Genomic DNA, 24,196 nt, shown 5'->3' with positions numbered 1-24,196 from the left:
TATGATCAGTATCGGGACCCAGGCAAGGGGACAACAAAAAAGACAGAATCTACAGAAGTTTGGTGCAGCCGGAAACAAGGCAGAGGGAACTGAGAGAACGTACACCTATGGGCTTGTGCCAAATGTCGGGCAGTTCATTGCTTTTCTAAAAGCAAAGACACGGCTGTGTGCTTTCAGATGGCCTCCTCTGACCTGTGGTCCCATCACCGTACCGAGTGACTTCTTTTCAGGTTGGGAGAGTTTGGAGAAATGAGGAGACGGGTGTGTCCAGGAGCAAGAGAAGAGCTCAGATCTCTGACTCTTCTTTCCTTGCCGGCAGGGGGCGCTCAGCGGGCCACGAGGCAGAGCTTGTAAATCGGGGGGATGTTGCCAAAGCCTGAGAACCGGTGAGTGGTGTCGATGTCCGCCGGAGGGACCAGCGGACATAAGGAGAAGTTCTGAAGGATGGAGGTGAAGTAGAGGAAGAGTTCCATTCGGGCCAGGGACTCCCCCAGGCAGATGCGTTTTCCTGCCCACACAGAATAGGGTGGGCGATGAGGTCACATTTACTAGGTACTCAGAGCTTGCGGGGCATCTGGCCTGACCGCCCACTGGGCCTCAGCTGCCTCATCAGCATGTCAAGAGTCATGACTGTCTCCACTTTATAGGGTCATTAGCAAGATTCAACAGGCTCCTACTGTCCATGCTCAGCTAGGACCTGCCTCTTGGAGGGGCTCAACATGGGGCAGCTACTTCTCTGGTGCCTCAGATTCCATCAATTCCAAGATGGAAAGGTTCTAAAGGACCCATGGATTTCCAACTTCTGACCTTTTCAGTTCCTCGAAGGTTTTTCAAACTTGTGAAATTCAAATTTCAGTGTCCATAAATAAAATTTCATGGACTCACACACATGCTCGTTCATTTCAGTGTGGTTGATGGTCAGTTCCATAGTACAGTGGCAGGGGTTCAGACAAGGATCACAGAGCTGGAAAAACCTAAACTATTTTGTATTCAGTTCATAATAGGAAAATTTTGCTGATCTCTTGTTTAGTGCTGCTCTGCTCTAACTTTTTTTTTTTCTAAACATGAGAGCCAGTGGTTTTAACAGCCCTTGACTCAGGGATTTTAGAACTTTAGAGTTCCAGGACATAGTCCTCAGCTTCTCATTCTGACTTGGGCTTCAAAAGAATGTTCTAGAATTTACCTGGGGAACCCATAGCATTGAAACCTACCAGAGGAGAAAGCCACGAAGGCCTCATTCTTCTTGAAGCATCCCTGTTCATCCAGGAAATGTTGGGGATAGAAGGCATCTGGGTAGCGGAAGTATTTGGGGTCTTTCAGGACTGAGCCAAGTATAGGAAACACATCTGTGCCCTGGGGTGAAGATGGGGGCAATGAGAAGAAATCAGTGTTGGACGGTGGGGTGGACAACCAGGAAGAGAGTCTGCAGCCAGACTAGCCTGGACCCACCAGACCTCATGTGATCTCAGAAGCTAAGTGGAGCCAGGCCTGGTTACTACGCGGAAGCGAGGACCAGAAGGAGAGAAGGGCGCCATGGAGGATGAAGGAGAAACAGAGAGCAACCAAACCTTGGGCAGAAAGTAGCCTTGGAAATGAGTGTCCTGGGTGACGTTGTGGGGGACTCCCATGGGCACGATGTCTGTCAGCCTTTGTATCTCATGAATGACGGCGTCTGTGTAGGGCATCTTGGCCCTGTCTTCCACACGTGGAGTCCGGTGGGGTCCAATCACCTGGATGATCTCTTCATGGACCTTGGCTAGAAGAAGGCAGAAGACAAGACAGGGAAGGGCAGGAGGTGCTTCTGTTTGCAGACGCCATGAAGTTAAGACTCTCCAGCACGTGAGCTGGTGAAGGACATCCTTCACACCTGACACTGACACATCAGGGGTGCTCAGCAGACACCCGTCAGACACTGGGAGGCACATGCCCCCAGCCCAGAATGCCAGCTGGACCATCTGATCTGTACTTGGAAACACCAATGAGCCAGGGAAGACCGAGGAGCAGGCCAATGTCCTGCCTCCAGCTGGGCTTCCACATGCAGAGTTTTGACAAAAAAATTTAAAAAAAGACTTTGGCTTGGTTTGAACTGCCTTATTAGGAAGAGTGTCCAAGTTGAAGATTTTTTTTTCAAGAGAGAAACAAATCTCTCATTACTAGAATTAACAACCAGACCAGATTGTAACTCGATGGAGATGGATTCTATTTGATTTTGGCAATGCTTTCGGCTCAACAGTGGTCATCCAAAACATCCACCTCCTAATCCCTGGAACCTGTGAAAGTTATGTAATAGGGTGACAAAAAGACAAAAGGGGAGCTGCAGATGCCATTAAATGAAGGATCTCGAGATGGAGAGATTACCCTGGATTATCCAGAATGGCCCTAATATAATCAGTCAGGTGTGTCTGTATAAGAGAGGCCGGAGGACCAGAGTTGGGAAAGGGGGTATGGCAGCTGAGGAAGCAGGGAGAGATTTGCAGATGCTGCACTGCTGACTTCGAAGAAGCAAGAAAGAGCCATGAACCCAGAAATACAAGGACGGAGGCTGTAAAAGCTCAAAAAGGCTCCACCTTGGTTTCAGTCTGATCAAACCTATCTGAACTTCTGAACTCGGTACTTTAAGGTAACAGATGTGTGTTGTTTTAAGCTACTAAGTCGTAGGAAGCAAATACAGGTGCCAAGCCAAAGGTTGCATCCATGGCCTCCCAAGCCAGAGATTCCAAGATTCCATGTCCTGGTATTCTGCAGGGTGAAGTCTAAGACTGTGGGACCCTAAATTTTCAAGATTATGCCTTCCTTCCTGTTAGGGAGGTGCCAGGCAGGATGGGCTATATAGGGTGAACACTCACCTTCCACTTCAGGATACTTCATTAACAGCAAAAATCCATAGCGTAGTGTGGAGCTCACTGTTTCTGTGCCCCCAAAGAAGAGGTTGACTGCGGTAAGGACCAAATTCTTGAGGTTGTATTCTGTGTGTGGATTATTTTTATCCTGAAAGTGAGGAGGATAATAAACAGCATTGCCCTCTTAAGTCTTTATTTTCTTATTTTCTCCATGTGAGCAGCATAGGCATTTTTGAAAAGGCAATAGATGGGTAAGTCAAGTCTGGAAGAGGGAACAACCAGAGCAAAGGTCCTGAGGCAGGAGCTGAGGCCCTGAGCCCTGGTGTGTTAGACGAAGAACAGGGCAGAGACCACTGTGGTTGGAGTGGACAGAGAAGGAGAGCCGGAGAAGGAAGCAGTGTCTTGTAAGATTTGAAGGTTTGGAGACATTAGAGTTTATAACTTTAAACTACCAAGTGCTAAGGTTCTTTTTTTTTTCTATTTACTTCTTTTAGTTGTTCTTTTTAGATATGCATGACAACAGAGTATATTTTGACATATTATACATACTTGGAGTATAACTTTTTCTAATTAGGATCCCATTCTTGTGACTGTACACGATGCAGAGTTTAACTGGTTGTATATTCATTTATGAACATAGGAGAGTGATGTCACATCCATTCCACCGTCTTCCCTTTGCCCATCCATCCCTGCTTCCCTTCATTCCCCCTTGTGGAATCCACTGAACTTCCATTCTTCCCCTCCCCACCTTGTTGTGTGTTAGCATCTGCATATCCAAGTGCTGAGGCTCCATAAGATAAGAATAGAAACTTCTAAATGTCTAAAATTCTAGGAATCAATAATACAAACATATTAAGCCTATAAATTTTTACATCTCTGAGGCTTCAAACTTTTTAAAGATTAAGTTCAAGTGTAAAAAATAAAAAAATAAAAAAAACTAAGCTTCTAAATTTCCCAAATTCTAAAACTCTGAAGACTAACTCCACTTTTCCACAACTGTTAAGCCACTGGCATATATGATTGGTAAAATGTAAGATTTTCAGTTTCTTTGTTACCAAAATTTCTAGATTTGAAGCTTATTTTTGATAGAGAAAAGGTGGCATATCCACATACAATGGGGAGTTAGTCGTCACAAGGAAGAAGGAAATCCTTCCATCTGCAGCAAAATGGATAAAACCGGAGGTTCATTATCTTAAGTGAAATTAGCCAGGCACAGAAAGACAAGTACCACATGTTCTCTCTCCCATGTACAAGCTTAAAAAACCAGAAAGAAGAACTGTCATTGCTAGAGATTGGAAAGCGGAGGGTGGAAAAGGGAGGCTGAGTTTGATCAGTGCCTGCCATGGGATGATGCATGGAAATATCAGACTAATGCTCAACCTCTAATATATACAAGTAATGCATGTCAATAAAAATAAGTAAATTTTATTTCATCAACTTAAGGAAGTTTAGAGGTTGTGAGAGTTTCTACTTTCAGTTTCTGTATCCCATCTATAGATAAGAACGAAGCATGTGAAGTAGTGTTACTCTCTTTTCCCCAGCCTCTGCCCATGGGCTTAAAGTTGCAGGTACCAGAAGGAGGTGAGGGAAGAGGACTGGGGCAGGGGAGCGAGCACCTGGTGAATCTTGATGAGGAAGCAGTCGATGAAGTCTCGGGGGTGCTGGGGGTCCAGGGATGCTTCGTTGATCTTGACTCTGGAAGCAACGAAGTCCTTAATCTCCTCCATCATGTAGTAGACGCGGTTGTGTCTTCCTGGAAAATACTGCATGATTCCTGAGTACATGTCATAGAGCTGCGGGGAACAGGCAAAGAGGACTTTCCAGGACTGGATAGCGGTCACCAGGCTGACTGTGTCTAGAATTGGGGAACTGGGCAAAATGCAGTGCTGGGTCTGGGAATCGGGTGTGGCCTTTGGCTTCCTGGAGATTTGGGCATATTGATAGCTGGCTTCCAGGGCTGTGGAAGATTGAGGGAGAGGCAAGTGCTTATGGAACTGAGGCTGGGGGGGATGGACAGAGAAGTGACCAGTAGGCACCTGTGCCCAGGGGGTGCTTAGCTCTACGAAGCTCTCATTGATCATCCGCAGCAGGTTTAGGAACACCTTGTCCTCGTAGTCAAAGCGGCTTCCAAAGATGACCGAACTGATGACGTTGGAGACAGTGCGGCTCAGGAAGAAGGTGGGATCAATGGGGGCACCTGGTGATGGACATTTTCTACATCGGAGGTGATCATTAGTAATCTGGGCTGTGGACCATTCAGTGGTAAACCTGGGTCCTGGATCAACTGCTTCATAGTATGTGTGAATCAGCTCAATTTTATGTTTGAGTCTAGATTTCTCAATCTGCAAACTGGCTTAATAACCAACCCCTTTTTTCATGAAGATTCCATGTTAAGATCCATATAAAATGCTTAACACAGTGCTCGACTTGTAGTTAGCACTCAAGAAATGCTGGTGGGGCTTAATTATTTCTTTGCTATTGTTGCTTAACTGCATTTGCAGATAAGAGTCACAGATTTGGGGGGAAAGTGATGGTAAGAGCCATATTTAAAAGAGAAGGACTGGAGGTGTAGCGTAGTGGTAGAGTGCTTCCCTAGCTGGCATGAGTCCCAGCACTGAAAACAACAAAAGGATAAAAGAAGAAGACTGCCTGGGCTCTGCTAGTTCACTGATTCCACTTAGGCTATTGAGGAAATCCTCCTCAAGTCCTCAGGTGCACCATCTGTAAAATGGGATGCAGATCAACAACATAGATTTGGGAACACTTGTTCCGGAACAATGTACATATTCACAAAAGCACATTTTGACAAATAACTTCTGAGGGTACATGCCTTTCAAAGTCTTTATAAAGATCCTATAAATTATCCACAGAATCCAGATGAAAAAATCTCTGATTTATAGAAATTTATCTCTATTTCTAGCTCTTATCTTTTTTTTTACATATTTCTCAGCCTCTGTGTCTTTTATCTCTAGATTTCATGGGTTTCAGACCCTATTTTTCATTGGGAACTGGACTCATTGAAAAGAATAATGAAATAGGTAAAGAGTTTCAGATTTGCAAAATGAAAAAAATTTTACAGATTTCTTTTCCAACGATCTGAACATACCTATCCCTACTGAATCGTACAATTAAAAATGGTGAGGATGGTAAGTTTGATGTTATTCACCACAATAAAAATGTATAAACATAATAAAATTTGGTCCTGCCTCCAGAAAAATATACAAACTCACGTATCATCATAACCTACCTATAATATCACGGGCTCACAGATACAGTGAGAGCCAGAGATGAAAGTTTCTAGACAAATGGTCTCTGGTACTTTTTACTGTGCAACATGGCTGGACATCTCAGCACATCTATGATATCCTCCATCCTCTTCCGTTTCAGCTCTTCTTCCCACTGAAGCCCGTCTTCTCATGACTAAGCTCTCCATAACCACCCAGTCGCCTGGTAGCTCTCCCCTGTGACCCCCATACCCTTGGTCTTCCGGAATTCCTCCAGTAGGTAGCCAGCCTCCTCCTGGATCCGCTCCTCAATGTTCCGCTTTCCCATCCCAAAGTCCCGCAGGATAGTCAGAGAAAGGCGTCGGAGAATCTTCCATCGTTCTCCATTGGACAGAGCTACACCTGCCAGGATCTGAGAATGAGGCTCCTCCCTCCCTTCCCCTCCCTGTGCTAGACAAGGATGGAGTGGATTATAAAAGTTCTTTACTCTTGAAGAAGCCACTCTCAACCTTGCAGGCTCAATGGGGAGACTAAGATTCCCTTCCTTCAGTACCCTCAAAAGCAATCCAGACTGAGGTGGAGGAAAAGGGAATCAGGCTAGGAATGATCAGGGGAGATAAAGGAGAGTTTCCTATAGGACCGAAATCTGGAACTGGGTAAATAACGCAATGAGTGCAGAGGAAAGTGGAGGAGGTAGGGTATAATGCCAATTACAGTACCCAGGAATTAGAATACTAGTTCTATTTTCTGTGCACCACATGGATTCTCTTGATCTACACATAGGTATACACAGAAGCTCACACTTGTACATCAATATTCCTAGACAAAAGGAGTTACCATGTAGTAAGATTTATTTAGAAATTACCAGATTGGTGAATTGTCTAATGACATTTTTTGGTTGATTAAGAGTTTGTTACTGGGATGACTGAGGGATAGAAGAATGAAGGAGATTGAATGGCTAGGTGAAGCATTAATATGTGAATGGTTTGAGATGGATGGGTAAAGGTTTGAAGGTAGTCAGAAAGATTAACAGATAAACAAATGATGGAAGGATTAATAAATGGATGGATAATTAGTTGATAGATGTATAAAGAATATAATGGAAAGATGTTTGTATATGAAGAATAACGAATATGCTTTAGTAGATTTATTGAGCAAAGGACAGAAGAAAGAAAAGGCAGAGAGAGAAAGAGAAATGAAAAATGGAAAGAATGAGCCTGGTTTGAATCAAAGTCTATAGGGAATTAGCAGAAGATATGTGGGTATCACTAGTAAAGAATCCTCCTAAGTTGAAGGGTCAGAGATGTATGTGCCAGGTATGTGTATGTATATGAAGATAAGAAATAAGCTATGAAGGCTTCATCTGGTACACAAAAGATCATCACTCACTAATTCATTAAGTGTAAGAACAGAAATAACATAGTAAGTGATCACTTTAGAATCAGATGTCTTGAGTTCAAAGCAAAGATATTCCACCACTTCTTGTGGGACAGTGCCTAATCTTTCTCAACATTGCTTTTTCTTTTGCAAAATTAGTATAATATTAATGGTTTTCTGAAAGGAGTCAATGCAATAATTCCTGTAGAGTACTTATCACAGCACCTGGAACATACCATTGCAAATTGTTATCGTTTCTGGTGGTTGGGGTGATTGTTACCTACCATAACCACGGAAGTTTCGTTCTAATGTAGCCATTTCTCCACGGCCACTGAACTCATCTGCTCGGTCCACCAGAGCCTCCTTCACCAGCTCATGCCCACACAAAACAACTACTGGCCGGGGACCCAGGTACACAGTGAACATGGGACCGTATTTCTTCTGGAGCTGGGAGTGAAGTGAGACACCAGAGAAAGGGTGGATTAGAGCACATAGAGACCAACCAAGGATTTTAGGGGAGGGAAAATTCAGAGGCATTCAAGTGTGGGAACAACAGATCAAAATAAGACCTGAGCTTTGGAAGGACTATTGGGGAAAAGGCATGGAAATCTTCACTCCTGGGACACTGGGCATGAACCACCCACGACTCTGAAACACCAGTTTCCTTATCTGTAAAATGATGGACCTGGATCACGTGAACTCTGAGATCCATATTTCTTTCTCTGAAATGCTGAATTGCTAGAAGCCTGAGATTTCTGGTGCAGTCTCAAAGCGCTAGTGTAATCTAAGTACAAGAGTCCTTGTGTTCAAGGATATAAGATCCCAACCTCCTGAAATCATGAGAGTTTCATTCCAATGCACCTGGAGTTCATGCTTCCAAGATTTTAGGATTCTGGAATTTCAGAATCCTCAGGTTCTCCGTCTGTCTCTCAGAGCCTGTGTTTAGAAGTCCTAAGGGCCCATGTGTATCTGACTTCAAGATTAATCGCTTCTACCCCAGGAGAGGCGGCAGACAAACTCACCTTCATGAGAGACTGAAAAGTGGCATTAGGGCTGACTTGGAGCAGGTTCCCCAGGAAAGGTATTGGTGTGGGGCCTGGGGGGAGCTTTCCCCGCTTGTTGATTCGTTTCCAAGCAAAGAGGACGAGCAGGCAAGACAAGCAGAGTGCCAGAAAGATGGTGAAGGCCCCTCCCAGCTCCATGGTGCCTGGCCGGGTGGTGTCCTGGGCCCCAGTCCTGCCTAAATAGGTCCTGAGAGATCAGCTTGTAATGAAATCTGATCACCCTGAGATTCGGGTTTTCTGGGCATGGATACCATCAGGAAAGAGACTGCATCACTGAGGGGAGGATTTACATAACCTGTAATCTCCCACCTAGATAAAAGTGAATCAAATTCACCCAGGGAGATCTACAGGGGCCCTTCCCCTTTCTTTATAATTCCAGTCCCTCCACTTTCCCCTGGTCCAACATTCCCTGTGGGTTGTGGAAGGCTGCCAGGGATCTGTTTAGGTTACTGAGTTTAGGTTCAGAGGGCTTGTGTTCATTTGAGCTCCATCTTTTCTTCACTAGGCGAGTCATCTGACCTCTGGGCCTCAGTTTCCCCATCTGTCAAGTCGGGTAACCAGACCATTTTAGAAAGTTTTGATCAACAACAGAGATGGCTCCTCTGTTCACCCTTTGGTTAGGGGTGAAGCTAACTTTTTTTAATAAAGAAAGATGAAAATTCCGAGTAGTAAGAAAAGTAAATCAATTGAAAGTATATTTTTCAACAAGTCTTTCCTACTCAACATAATATTAAATAATAACAATCCAAGGCTGGTTGCACTAATTTATCTTTGCTGCTGGTGTGTGTGTGTGTGTGTGTGTGTGTGTGTGTGTGTGTGTGTGTGTAAGACTCAGACATTTCTAACTTCAAATCCCAGCATACCCAGTTCCTCTTCGTGTGACCCTGGAGTTTCTTTGCACCAAAGTCAATCACATTCATAAGGTTCCTGCTTCCCAGTTCCTTGCACCTCTTTCCTGCCTTCACAGACTGGGTCATGTGAAGATCACAAATACTGAACAGAGGACTGGGGATATAGCTCAGTTGGTAGAGTGCTTGCCTCGCATGCACAAGGTCCTGGGTTCAATTCCCAGCACCACACAAAAAAAAAATCACACAAACAAATGCTGCACAGAGTTCCCAAGGACCAAGCACTGTGCCAAGCACCTGCGCATCAGTGACTAAGGACAAGGCAACGGGTCTTCCAGCAGGAGGGGCTGTAGCCCAGGGGCCCCCCAGCAGCCCCTAGAAAGCCCACTCTGGAACCCGGCCAAGAGTCTGGGTCACTGCCCAGCTTGGCCACTTGTCACACTTATAGCCTCTGTGACCTGCACACTTCTTGCTCCTCTGTGCACACCAGGACAACAGGGGTGGCATGGATCATGCCATTCCAAAGAGGGTGAGTCAGCCTTCAGTGTGGACTTCTTTGACTGCTGCCTACGTGAACTGACCCAGTAGACTGCCAGTGGCCATTGGTCATCTGCATCAGAGGCCACGACAACTTTCTTATCTGAAAAATATTAGTTGACACCCCACAGTCCAAAGATGAGGACTTTCTCTCTCTCTCTCTCTCTCTCTCTCTCTCTCTCTCTCTCTCTCTCTCTCTCTCTCTCTTCCTCTCTCCCTTTCCCTCTCACCTGTACAAATTAGTGGATCACAGTGACAGCTGGCTGTGGATCACATCCCAGGACTAGTGGGATGCTCTGACTTTTACCAGGAGATGAGCCATACATACAAGATTCAGGCTTTTTTGAAAAGCTGTTGTGTTCTGAAAAGTAACCCTGAAGGAAGGAAGAGGTTTCATTGCATAGTGGTGTGCAATCACATCTCCATATTATCCATGTTACTGTTCAAAGTGTGAGCACCTTTATCCTGAGAGCCATTTGTAGGTGCTGCTTGTTTGTAAGAGGGCCTGCTTGCCCTTGAGTTAATGAAGAGGATTGACTAAACTTGCGTAAAACTCACAGAACTTTGTGCCCATAAAGGTTGTAATGCAGGGTTTCAAGTGTTATGTGGAGTTCTACTTCCTTATTATACTCCTGAAACCATATACTATGCCACAAGTATAAAACTCATAAAGTAGAATTAGTTACTATGTTTTCCAGGTTGAAATTTATTTTAGTTATTTTAAGGAACTGTAAAGCCATACAAAACCCATCAACTTTCATGCTCTGAAATCCTACTTACTGAAAGCAAAGAGGTTAGAGAGAAGCAGTCTTAAATTAATGAGGTTTATTTTCAGTATGGTTAATGTAGGATAATTTTTTCAACTCCTTAAAAGAGGTAGATTTTCTTATTGAGAAAGGTGGGAAATGAGAGTTAAGACATGAATTCTATTTAAAACCTTTGATCATGTTATGTATGACACAGTGGATTTCTTAGTTCATGAAATTTCTTAGTTTCCTACCAAGAAAATAAAAGTGATGCTAAATTTTTTTTAAAAAAATCACATGGCCCAGGGAAAGTCGCCTCACTTGTCTCAGCTAAATTACTGCAGAGATTACACAAGTGTTATGATACCTGCCTCAGGTTGTTCAAGGACTGAATGTGTTAAACTTGGACGGCACCCGTGAGGCAGTAGGTGGGACCAACTGTGACCATTTCCAGTGTCAGGAGGTGAAAGACACCTGTGCACACGAGGCTTTAACGCTGACTCCCCCTACCCAGTGGCACCCAGTGACAATGGGCAGGAACCTTTCCCTCGAGGCCTTAGTTTCCCACCTGCACAACAGGAAGCCAAAATGTGATCTCTGCTTCTTTTCCATTTTTGAGGGATTGTGGACCCTCATGAAAACTTTACATCCTCCTTCATAGAAAAATGCACTAAGTTTTGAATAAAATTTCAGGAGGTTCCAAGACCACTCCACCAAGCTCTATCATGGCTTCCTTCATAGAGGCACTTCTTTGCATTTCTGTCTCTGTCTAGTTTCAGCTCAGTATCTCTACCCCTTTGTTTCAGTGGCTTCTTACCATTTTTCTTCCTTCATATATGGAAATCTGACAAAAGTCAGAAATTTTATCCCTAGAAAAATAAGCCTATGTGCACCCTAATAGAGACCACCCATGGTTTCCTAAAAATCTCTTATCTCTTCTCCCATGGCAAAAGTAACTCTAGTTTGTCACTGGCCACAGAGCCACCTAGAGTTAAATAATACATATTTTCTAGCCTGACTGACATGTGAACGTGACAACATAACTAGGTTCTGGCCAACAGGACAGCAGGATGGTCATGTGGCAGCTGCTTGGTATCTCTATCCATGTCCATGCCTTAACCCCATGACCCCTTTTCCTTCTACTTCTCCTCTCTCTCCCTCCCCCACCCCTCACTTTTCTCTTCTTTTTGGTACAAGGGTTCAAACCCAGGGATGCTTTAACCACTGAACCACATCCCCAGCCCTTTTTATTTTTTATTTTGAAACAGGATCTCACTTAGTTGCTCAGGGCCTCACTAAATTGCTGAAGCTGACCTTGTACTTGGAATCCTCCTGCCTCAACCTCCCAAATCACTGGAATTAGGAACATGCACCATCACACCTGGCCCTCTCCTCTGTTCTGACAGGTGGGATGTGTGATCAATGACTGGCGCTCTAGTCGTCAACCTGCACCATGATGTGAACTTGGGAGTGGAAAACACACAGTAGAGCAATAAAATAGAAGAGCCCAACCCCATGGAGAACCATATTGATCTCATGCTGATAACCACCGAATGTCTAGAATGTGCAAGAGAATTAAATAATTTTTTTAGGCTACTTTTGGATTAACCCATTATAAACTGCCATACTCAAAAGTCCATATGTAATTAACATGAAAGAAATGACTGACATACGAATGACCACAGTCAATCTCACCTGAAAAACTAAGAAAGGAGTGGGTATCGTAGAGAAAAACAGTAATAGTGGAGTTGTGAGGTGCTTAGACTCAGGGAAGAAACACTGAAAGCAGAAGATAACTTATAATTCCAAAAGCAGAAGACAATTTATAATTCCATGAAGCAGTTGTGCAGCATATCTATGAAAGCCAAGTGAGGAAGGCAGTTGATGGAAGAAAAGGTGAAGAGCAAAGAGACAGGGGTGAGTGAATGGTGTGGGGATGAGGCAATGCAGAGAGCTGGTGAATTGAGGAAGAAAGGAGAAGGGATTTTAGTACAATTCCAAGGGCTATATGCTTGGACCCCCATCTTAGTGATTAGCTGCTATAACAAACAATGCCCCAAGTCACATGAACTCAACCCAAGAAGATGCAGTTTTGTCCACATAAGACACGGGCTGATGTTCTTGGTCCTAACAGCTATGAGCAGTCTTGGGAAACACAACCTCCTGTGTGCCTGGAGGGAAGAAGCAGGATTGGGGGGCACCTAGCCCATCTCTGCCACCTTGACTTTTCTTCTTTTTGCTCCAAAATTTCTTTCTACTGTCCTAATAGAAAAGCTAATAAATATTTTAGATGATTATTAATTCATTTTGGAGACAGAGCCCTGCTTTAGTGAATGATACTTCTGAAACAGGTTGCCTGAATATTTGTACTCAGTGGCTTTTTTTTCTTTTTTTCCCCTCTCTTCTTCCTCCTCCTCCTCCTCCTCCTCCTCCTCCTTCTTCTTCTTTCTCTCTCTCTCTCTCCCCCCCCACCCAGCACTTAAAATCAACTTAAGGCTTTGAACACACTGGACAAGAGCTCTAAAGACAGAGTTGCACACCCAACCTGACAGGAGAAGTTTTAGTGAACTTTCCCATAAAGAGTCAACCGAAGCCCGATCTGGTGATCTCCAGGAACACTCAAGTGCAGGCCTTCCCAAGGAGCCCAGTCCACTTCATACCCATGGGAATTTCTTCCCTGTGGTTTGGACTTTTCAGATCTGCCCTGTAATTTCCATGTCATCTTACTAAGCCTGCCTCAATGAAATGCCACAAACGAGATGATTTAAAACAATACAAATGTATTCCTTTGCAGTTCTGGAGACCAGAAGTTCAAAATCAAGGTGACGGCAGGTGCACGCTGTCTCTGAACTCTCTAGGAGAGGCTCCTTCCTTGCCTCTCCCTAACTCCAGGTCTTTGCCTGTGGTCCCTGGTGTTCCTTGTTCTAATCTCTGCACCCATCCTCACGTGGTGCTCTCCCTGTGCAACTCCCTTGGCAAGCTCTTCTCCTCCTGTGTCTATTCTGTTCCTCTTGTTATAAGAACACAATATTTAGCAATGGTATATCTTCATCTTAACTAATTACATCTTCAAGGACCCAATTTCCAGAGAAACTTACCTCCTGAAGTTCCTGGAGCACAGAAACTTTGGGAAATCTATTAATCTTTTAGGACTATGTCTAAGTCTCTGCTGCTATAATAGAAACTTATTTTATTGTCATTCTTAAAACTAGAAGTTCAAAGGGCTGGGGTTGTGGCTCAGTGGTAGAGTGCTCACCTAGCACATGTGAGGCACTGAATTTGATCCTCAGCACCACATAAAAATAAATAAAATAAAGGTTTGTGTCCATCTACAAAAAAAACCTAGAAGTTCAAGATCAAAGAGTCAGCAGGCTAGGTTTCTTCTGAGGCCTCTCTCCTTAATGTGCAGATGGCTACCTTCTCTATGTATTCATGTGATCTTTCCTCTGTACACATGTACTCTGCTTTGTGTGTAAGTTCCTCTTCTTAGTGTGTGATTTCCTCTTCTTATGAGGACACCAGTCAGGTTGAATTAGGGTTCATCCTAACCAGCATGTGTGTTGAAACAAAACTGGTAGATGAGTAATAGTGAGAAGCCCTGCATGGGTCATCCAGAACTGTGTAGAAGCTCATTTCTGAGTGTCTGTGCTGAGTGTTCTCCCCAGTGAACACTGGGTCCCCCTCACCATTCCTTCCATACCTTCCTCTTTGCTTCTAAAGGTGACAAAGAGACCAGACCTCAACCTCTCCTCTCTTCACAACAGAAAGTGAAAATATACCCCAGGAATCCATGAGAAGTCAGGGGGGTCAGTAGGAAAAGTAAGCCAATCAATGAGGAATTTCCTAAGGAGGGAAGCAGGCATACTGGGGAATGAACCCTTCTATTGCTGGACCCTTCTAATGTCTGGATGATAAATAAACTAAAGAATGGAAGTTTGAATAAATGAGTGTGGGGGGTTGACTTTTTGAAACTGGAACATGGGCAGTTAGGGACGCATAGATGATCTGCCAGAGGCAGGCTTCTCTGAGTCTGGAGGTGTGTGGTTCCCATAAAGTTTGGGCTGGAAGTTTTCAATTAGAAAGTCATAATAAAAAGGATGCTGTATCCATTTACATCAGAGACTCAAGAAAACAGTGGCTTCATCAACATAGATTTATCTCCAATGTGCCAGTCAGTATGTGCAGTCAAAGTCTACGAAGCCAGGGTTCTTCGACCTTTAGCTCCACCATTTCCCAGGACATTGCCCCGATCTCCATGGCTGAACTTGGCGAACTACTTCACTTCCTGGGTCTGCTTTCCAACCCACGGGGCAATGGGGCACGGGATCAGAAAAGACCACCTGGAGGTTGGACACATCACTTCCCCTCAGATCTCACTCACTCCCTGTCTCAAAGGAACCCCTCGCTACAAGACGGGCTGAGACGTGAAGCCATGCTTTGTATACTCTTGAGATCAGCCCAGATTGAAGAGTCCTAAGGCTGAAGAAAGAAGGGGAACATGTTGGTATAGGGGTGAAAGGATGGACTGAGAGGGGAGACTGGCAAAAGGCAGGGCTGACATGCAGCCAATGGCCTCATCGGTGTAAGAGAGAGACTGGAGTCCTGCCTTTGGGCACTGTGCTACTTGTGCTCACAGGTTTGCAGGTGGTAAGGATCTGCAGGACAGACACATAGTAAACAGGAAGAGGATGAAGACCTCTCAGATGTCCACAACTCCAGGAAGAAGGAACTGTCCTTGGCTGTGGGCCATGGTTATGAAGATCCCCAAGTTCAGTTTCCACTGTAACCAGAATATCTTTGGGTGGAAAGTCCTGGGAATTGGATACCACAAAGGAGATTCTCATGGCCTCAGGATTATATAATGTCTAGCCTCCCTTGTGAACTTACCCTCAAATACCAAGCTCCTGGGGCCATTCTCTTGTCTTCATCCATTTTGCCCCTTTTACACTCATGTTCACTTCCTCCAGTTGGGTCCTTTGAGAGCATGTCTAAGTTTATGGAATGTCCTGAGGTGAGGGGGAGCTAGGTTCAAGTCCTGCCTCTGCTACTTTCTTGGTGTGTGTGATCCTGAATGAGATACCCGATTTCTTTGAGCCTTGGATTCCATTTCTGTGAAATTAGAGCACCAAGAACAGTACCTCCCCTGCAAGGCTGTAGTGTGGATTAGATGTATTTAAAGCCGTTAGCATGGCGCCATTATTATCATTCAACAACCTATTCTTTAACTCAGGCTCCTTAGCCATTTGAAATGCAATCTCAGGGGAGGAAATAGGGTAAGTGGGGGCAGTGATTTGATAAATGAGACTGAGTGGTGGACTGAGGGTGCACCAAAGCTGGGGGCAGGTACTGAGTAGACTACAGCATGAACTGTCAATCAGGTGCTGGATGAACATGGGTGACAGGGAGATTCCTGAACGTCCCTTTCATGCCAGTGCTGTGCTGAGCCCTTCACTTTTGCACTCACTGGGTCTTCATGTCTTTGTGTGTCATCCTCATTTTAAACATGAACAGAGACGTCCCCAGGTCACTTGGGGCAGAGCTGGGATTAGTACACAGGTTTGCACCTCAGGAACCATCTTTCACATGGCAGCAGAGCCTTCCTCCTGGTTGGAATCCAGAATCAATTGACCAGGGAGGAGTCCAGGCATCCATGCTCTGCTTTCAGACGTCTGAGTTTTAGTACTTAACCAATGGATTCTGTATGCCTTGGCCCACCTGAAGACTCTCCCATAACTCCACTAACATATTAACTCTGATCCTTTGTTCCACACAGCGTCAACAAAGGATTCTTGAGTAGGGGCGACTAGATGTAGAGAAAATCACAGAGACAAAACACAGAGACATTATTAAGCAAAGATGGGACACTCTGATACAGGAACAGTGACTCAGAACAAGCTCTATGAGTTTATCACATAGTTTATTACATAGTGTTTAATAATCAGTAAGTTAAACTATAGGGCATTATAAATTGTCAAGGCTTGTGAGTTATCAAGATGCTTCTTTGTGCACTAAAAAGTTACAGAGCTAGAAAACATTTTTTGCAGCTATCCTACTGTTTCAGTGATAGGAACATTCTGCAGCACTCAGGAAATCCATTCTCCTGGGACTTCTGATAACTGTTAGCATGACAGCCAAGAGTCAAGACTGAAAAAACCCTCACCTTTGGCAAGGAATATTTCCCAGGCTTGACTTTTGCTGACACCAACAGAATCAGCGGATGACCAGGGGTTCATTCGATATCCACACTAGTCAAGGTTCGTAATGGAGGAGGTGATTCAGATAGGAAAGGAAACAGATCATACATGGAACCAAAGGTCATAGTTTTATTCCAGAGTCAATAAATGCAAGCCACCCAACCATCACACCTACCTGTAACTCCACCACCATGCTGGACTCTGAGCTGATTCTGGTGGCTCTGCTGGCCTGCCTGAGTGTGATGGTGTTGACGTCTGTCTGGAAGCAGAGGAGTCTCCAGGGGAAGCTGCCTCCAGGTCCCACTCCACTGCCCTTCATTGGAAACTTCCTGCAGCTGGAAAAGAATAAGATATACAACAGCCTCATGAAGGTGCCACCAGGCAGGGAGGTGGGTGGAACTGGTGGGCATGGGGGCTGCCCAGGTCCACAGTGGCTCTGTGGCCAAGGGTCGACCACAATGAGTCAGATTTTGAAGACACAGGAGTTTTACAGGTTCAGCAACCAGTTCCTAGTCAGGAAATTCCAGGTCTTGGGATTTAAACCCCTTGACTGTCAGAGCCTTGGAGAATTGCAACACTGACAAGAGGAAACTGGACCAATATAGGGAATGAGCCTTCCTTCTAACCAATCCAACCACCTGCAACAGATGAGCATGCACTAAGGCCCCGTGTTCACCATCCACTTGGGGATTTGCTGGGTTGTGGTGTGTGGATGTGATGCAGTTAAGGAGATGCTGGTGGATCAGGCTGAGGAGTTCAATGGGAGAGGCCATCAGGCCACCTTTGACCACCTCTTCAAAGGCTATGGTGAGGGGGACATGGTGTGGGGTAATGTGGGCAGGTGTACATGGTATCCTTAATTTCCCCAGCTTTCTGCTTTAACCCACCTGCCCCTCCAGGTTGTAGAGACGTTGTCTGCTCTTCTCCACATCCCTATCCATTGTTGCCTCTTTCTGTGTTCACTCTGGACTGCCTTAAGCTTTCTGTGTCCCAGTTTCTCCCTCCCTTACTCTTCCTGTCTCCCTGTTCCCTCCCAGGAGAGGTCTCTTCTGCTCTTGGACTGACCCATTATCTAGAAGATCTCAACATTTCTCTATTGGCATCCTGCCCTTCTAAAGTTATAGGAAGTTTTCATCTTTTTGTCATCCTCACCTTCAGTGTCTTGTTCTCCCTTTTATTCCCCCATCAGAACCCTCACTTGTCTACTTTCTCTATCTCCTTGTGTCACTGTCTCCTCTCCCAGACATTCAGTGTTTCTCTCCTGATTTTTCATCTTCTCCAGCTCAGTTTACACTCCTTGTCAGGGGGAGCACAGACCCAGGAAAAGAGAGTCAGGATCCCTGCAGATGGAAGAAGATGCAAGACACTGTTGGGGGAGTTGACCTGCTTTATTCAGAGGCAGCAGCAACGTTTAGTCAGCCGCCAGCCAGTTCCATTTGGCCCCTAGCCAACCCCTAGTCCACTCCCCAAGCCATTCCCATAGGCTTATCTTATATGGAGGCCAGAGAGGCACAAGGTCAACAGGTTGCATCACTGGTCACATGGGCACAAGCAAATGTTTGTGACCTTGGTACACACACTGAATCAGTGTTTGTGTCCTTGGCTGCTCACTGGAAACCACCCCACAGAAGCCTTAGCCAGGGAGCCTCTCAGCCATGTGGAGCTGCCCTACAACCCGCCCAGCTCCTGTGTCTCCTCCAGCTCCCACAGTCTCCCTTCACTTCATTCAGCCTTCTCCCCCTTCCCTCTCCTTCCTTCCCCACCGTGGTGTGTCTCTGCACCTCTTTCTCTCCACCTCTCTGTTTTGCCCAACTCTCTTCTCCTGATTGTCCCCTCCCAGGCCGTCTCCTCTTTCTGGGTGTGTCTGACGTGGGCTCTGAGTTGTAATCATGAGGCTCCCTCACGCTCCCTCTGGATCCGTCTTTGTCCCACTGCATGAACCTCAGGAGCCTCCTCAGGGGTGGGTTATGGATGGCGGGAGCCTCTGGGTGACCTCTGCCCTCCCGTGTGCTCACACCCCAGGTGTGGCCTTCAGCAACGGGGAGCGCACTAAGCAACTCAAGCGCTTCTGCCTCCACGTGCTGCGGGAACTCCACGTGGGGAAGCGGGGCACTGAGCATCGCATCCAGCAGGAGGCAGACTTCCTCATCGAGGCCCTGCGGAGCACACGCGGTGAGCAGGGAACCCCAGAGTGCTCAGTAAGCAGAAGGGAAAGCCCCATGCTGATGACCTGGGTGGTGGCCTGGGACCGTGACACAGTTGGGGAAAGGCTCCTGTGCCCCAGCTCTGGGGTCTGATGCTGGGAGTTACTGCGTCACTGCACTGTCGTCCTGGAATTCTCAGGCTGCCATCACACCAGCAAGTTGACTCTCCCAATCCCATGCTCTCCCCTCCCTCACACTACCTCACAGGCACCTTCATTGATCCCACTTTCCACCTGAGCAAAATGGTTGCCAACATCATGAGATCCATTGTCTTTGGAGACCGCTCCGACTACGATGACAAAGAGTTCCTGTCACTGCTGTGGATGATGGGGGAAACCCTGAATATTGCAGCTTCTCCCATGGGGCAGGTAACATATTCCACTTTTGCTTCTATCAGGTCCTTACTACAAACACCTAACACCACTCCCACTTAGAGGTACGTTTCAAAACTTCCATACTCTGCCAGATAACATTCCTCTTAATCATCCCAGGCTCCTATGGAACTGAACTGTGGAACAAGAGCCCAGGAATCATGTCCAATACCATTCCCCAAGGTCACCTAGATATCTCAACACATACCCCCACAACACCATCTACAGGGAAGATAAATGCCTCCATTCAGTTCTCACCTGTGCAGGTACTCCCATTCCAAGGTACCTAAATATCTATCAGAAGTTCTCTCTCTAGCGCTTCTAAATGTCTTCACACCTGTAGAAGAGACCACCTCATCCACCTTCCACATACTTGAACACCTGATGCTGCAAAATTCAGGACACCAAAATCATTTGACCTCTGCATGCCTGCCCCAAACCATTCTACTGGATTAGCTACACCAGTAACCCCTACTCAACCCACTTAAATGCATTAACAACTAGATCAGTGCCCTAACCAAGATACCTCATGTAAATACTGGACATGTTCTTCCCAAAAACCCAGTAAGGGTCATCCAATTCAGCCCACTCACACAACTTACAGAGTTGCACCCTATACTGTCCACTTGAACATCTAACCTAAATTCATACCTGAACCTAAATTCACACCCCACTTTAACATCTGAAAGGCAGCCCCACATTAATGATGAACACCTATCAGGAAACTACCATGTAAAATCCAATAAGCATCTAGACAACTGACTAAACAGAGCCCACCTAAATACCCTACCTCCTCAATGTTGGATCCTCCATGACAGGCCCCATTGAATACCTCAAATCCTGGAGTTTACCCATTCCCACTTCACCTGAACACATGAGTGCCTACATGTATGACCTATCCATCTTCACCTGCATGTATGAGACTTGCATAGGTGCCCCATCCATCTCACCTCATTCTCAGACAATGACCCTCACATTCATCAATAAGAAAATGTACATTCATGTTGCCATCCATCCCCATGTAAACACCCACACCACAGACAGGTGCCCAAAATCCAGTACCATCCTGGCCTTGAAACAGATACCACTCACACTGGGTGCTCTCCTCTGACAACTACTTTTGTTTGGCACCCTCTCTCCACACCCCCAGGTCTCTGAAATCTTCCATTCAGTGATGAAGCACCTGCCAGGACCACAGCAACAGGCCTTTAAGAACATGCAGAGGCCGGAGGATTTCACAGCCAAGAGGGTGGAGCAGAACCAGTGCACCCAGCTCCCCATCAACTCCCTGCCAACTGCCCGTGGGACGTCATCAACTACTCTCTCATTCACATGCAGGAGGTGCAGCCAGCAGCCAGGGCGGGGAGGTCCAAAGCCAATGCAGGGGAATCAGGATGGGGAGGAGGGAGAAAGGAAGTCCATTCAAACTGGGCTCCTCACAATCCAAAACATAGTCAGACATCACTATTCCAGCCACTGAGCCCTTGCTCCAGGTAGGACATGGCCATAGCAGCATCCACCTGCATGACACTGTGTGCAGGGAATATTGAAAGTCTTGAAGGTGTTCACCTATTTGCACCCTCAAGACCTCTTAACAAGGTTCCATTATAACCCCAATTTTGTAAATGAGCAAAGTGCAGCCCAGAGAGCACAAGTAACTTAGCTGAGGCTGCACAGCAGGCAGCAGTGGACCCTAGTTCAAACAGGTGTCCCTGCAACTCTGAGGCGGGGCTTTCAGACACCCTGTCTCCTACCTTAGGACAGGACCTGACTTTACTCTGTCACACTGGAGGGCCCCCGCTCCCATTTGGATCTCAGACTCCTCTCTGTGCATAATGCAATGGGACTTTATGGAGTCAGAAGTTCAAAAAGTCAAGGGAGGGTATTTCTATGGAGGAAGCTTCAAGAGTTCTACAGAAGGAAGAGGGTACTGTCATTTATAGTTCTCAGTGGGCATCTCAAAACCTTGCTGTCCCTCTGACTCACTCCATCTTCCATCTCTGCCTTCCATCTCCCAATCTCTTTCCATTCCTCTAATATCCTACCATTGAAAACATGGCAAATAAGCTGAGTATTAAAGGGCAGACACTCAGTCAGCCGAAGGAAGTGAGATGAGTACCTTGGGCAGAGCCAGCAGCCTGGCAAAGCCCTGAAACCTGCAGACAGTCTGGAGACTGAGGATTCCTCTCCCCACCGTAGGTCTGAACCTAGGAGACAGGTCCAGGAAAAATACCCAGGCCATTACTGGGGTAAAAGGTCTCAGCCTGAAGTCCACAACCCCTGCAAGAGAAGAATAATCCTGACAGTTCTACAAGAAGAACCTGGTGCTGGCTGTGCTGGACTTCTTCATTTCTGTTTCACAGAGTCCAGCAGAACCACGCTCTTCAGATTAAGCACCCAGATGTGGAAGGTAAGACTGGAGGGGACAAGGAAGTAGGGATTGATAGACTGTAAATTTCCTCTGAGCTTAACACAATGACCCTAAGTCTGCCACGTCCCTGGACCCTCAGACATGCCCTGGTACGTGAGGACAGGGGGATATTAAGATATCAGGTTTAGCAAAGTCTCACTAGCTACAGAAAATATTCAAAATTTCTGTAGTAATTGCCATATCACTTCTCTGCTGAGCCCAGTGAAGGCCAAATTCCCATATCCTAGGGTCATCAACAAAGATTCCTCCAATGTACCTCCCCTATGATTATAGCATGAAGAGGTTAATGAGGCACTGGCCAAAAATGTGTATCACTGACTTTCATTTTCAATGTCGTATATGCATGTGATACATGGATACCTGTCATGCACCCAGGTTCACAGTGTAGAGATGAACCACCATCCGTGCTCTGAGATTCCCTGGATACCCAAACATATTCTGCCTTAAACTCAAGCCAAGGTCCATGAGGAGACTGAAAGGATGATTGGCAGGATCCAGCAGCCCAAGTTTGAGGACTGAACCCAGATGCCCTACACACAGGCAGTGATCCATGAAATACAAAGATTCACAAATGTGGGCCCTTGGCCATGGCTCACAGGGTCACCAAGGACACCAGATTTCGGGACTTCTTCCTACCCAAGGTGCTGGCCTGCCCCACATAGCAGGAATCCAACTCACCTCCTGGGACCCCAGCGCTCCCTCTCAATTAGAGGCTTTCCAGGCCTCCAATACGCAAAGAATTCCTCAATCACCATGTCCCTTCAGGCTTCCCACCTAGTTTCCTACTTCCCATATCTCCCCCACACTTAATGCCTTGGGAAATTCACCCTAGTCCCCAAATCTTCTCTCTCAGAGCACATGAACTTCCAAGTCCTCCCAACTTCCTTCCTTGAGTGACAAGAGCAGTATATGCCCCAACCTCCTGTCCTAGGACACACACCCCATCTTCTCTGAACTTCCTGAGAGAGTGAAAGTAGTCTCGTGTCCTACAAAGTTCTCCCAGAGAAGACCCCCAAATACCTCATTTCCCCATTTCCCTTCACCTCCACCACAAAGTTCCCTCCAACCCCAACTAAACTTCACTGCCTTCGGTACATATATCTCACACCATCTTGTCAAATCCCCCTTCCTCTCACCTGCTAGGGCACTGATGTGATCTGTGTGCTGGGCTCCCTGCTGAGTGACCCCAGGATCTTCTCCACACTTGACGACTTCAACCCCAGCACTTCCTGGATGACAAGGGGCTGAAGAAGGTTGATGCTCACGTGCCCTTTTCCATGGGTAAGAGACCAGGTGGCTCACACCCACCTGGACTTCCCTCATCCCAGATCTCCATCCTCCCTGCAGTCTAGTGTCTTTCTCCAGCTGGGAAGTTCCTCTTGCCCCTTGGACCAACGACTTGCAACCCCCATGACTCCCAATCACCAAGTGTCTGTACCCAGGCCACAGGGAAATGTAAAATCCCTTTCCAACCTGGGGGAAATCAAGGTTCACAGTGAGAAAGAGTTCCTTCCAAGGAAACACACACACACACACACACACACACACACACACACACACACACAGATCTTTAGACCCTTAGAAAGGAAAAGACAGCAGAGGCCATATATAAGAATATATTTGGGGAATGATGCATGGCCCCAAAATAGCCCATTGCTATAGCCCTCCATCTCATGTACCAGGGAAACTAAGGCTCAGAGAGGGATAGAGTCTTCCCTTCCCTTACTCTCTCAGGTCACAGTATGGCAGCCACTGCTCCCTGGGAGAAAGAAACAGGGATCAGGTAGTGGGGCAAGGCTCCAGTAAGACTTGACTTCACCTCCACCCTCCCTCCTCTCCTCCCCAGGAAAGCAGAGCTGCTTGGGAGAAGGCCTGGCTACGATGGAGCTCTTTCTCTTCCTCACCACCATCATGCAGAACTTCGGCTTCAAGTGTTCCCCGGAACCCCAGGACATAAAGTTGTCCCAAAACCCCAGGGTTCAGTCAGGGTCCCACCAAACTTCACCATGAGCTTCCTGTCACACTGAACCAGGGCTGTGCCAGGGCAGGGTGAGCAGGCCCAGTGAGGGGTGGGAAGGAGCCAGGGGAGGGTTCAGTGGGAGGGGTGGGACTAGGGGAAGTGGTGACTAGGAGCAGGAAAGAGGGGAACAGGTGGATGGGAGAAGGAAGAGAATGGACTACTCATCTAGCTAGAGACAGATGCTTAAGAGCTGGAACGGGGGCCAGGGGAACCTCACACTGCTGTGACCAGTGAATAATACCAGCCATAATACATTCACCAACTACTCTGTGTCAGCTTGTGCTAAATGAATCCTGATCTACTTGGTTAATGCTCAGGAACCCACGGAGAGGGGAGTGGT

The 24,196-nt window shown here is 46.3% G+C and overlaps 2 protein-coding genes across 2 annotated transcripts; one reads left to right on the top strand and one right to left on the bottom strand.

Annotated features, from left to right (window-relative positions):
* LOC124966676 (cytochrome P450 2G1-like) lies at positions 1-17,198 on the bottom strand. The gene is made up of 9 exons (XM_047528217.1): positions 17,006-17,198; positions 7,726-7,888; positions 6,317-6,466; positions 4,877-5,037; positions 4,457-4,633; positions 2,847-2,988; positions 1,569-1,756; positions 1,212-1,353; positions 1-508 (listed from the first exon to the last, which is right to left on the bottom strand). Exons 1-9 carry the CDS (start codon positions 17,195-17,197, stop codon positions 327-329), a joined length of 1,497 nt encoding a protein of 498 aa, XP_047384173.1. The 5' UTR covers position 17,198; the 3' UTR covers positions 1-326.
* LOC124966677 (cytochrome P450 2A13-like) lies at positions 17,060-23,916 on the top strand. The gene is given in 9 exon segments (XM_047528218.1): positions 17,060-17,201; positions 17,478-17,637; positions 18,853-19,002; positions 19,242-19,402; positions 20,556-20,687; positions 20,690-20,898; positions 21,605-21,815; positions 22,980-23,117; positions 23,683-23,916. Coding segments are annotated over 7 exon segments (1,044 nt in total). The 5' UTR covers positions 17,060-17,201; positions 17,478-17,561; the 3' UTR covers positions 23,085-23,117; positions 23,683-23,916.
* Positions 23,917-24,196: the final 280 nt, after the last annotated feature.

Source organism: Sciurus carolinensis, chromosome 16 (genome assembly GCF_902686445.1).
Source record: "Sciurus carolinensis chromosome 16, mSciCar1.2, whole genome shotgun sequence".
NCBI lineage: Eukaryota > Metazoa > Chordata > Mammalia > Rodentia > Sciuridae > Sciurus > Sciurus carolinensis.
The sequence above is the reverse complement of the archived record's forward strand: the minus strand, read 5'-3'. Positions and strand labels throughout refer to the sequence as shown.

Coding starts and splice junctions, on each gene's coding strand:
- LOC124966676 (XM_047528217.1), bottom strand. CDS start 17,197: ATGAGGCTGTTGTATATCTTATTCTTTTCCAGCTGCAGGAAGTTTCCA. Junction 6,467..7,725: donor ACGAAACTTCCGTGGTTATG/GTAGGTAACAAT, acceptor AGATCCTGGCAG/GTGTAGCTCTGTCCAATGGA. Junction 5,038..6,316: donor GGAATTCCGGAAGACCAAGG/GTATGGGGGTCA, acceptor GTCCATCACCAG/GTGCCCCCATTGATCCCACC.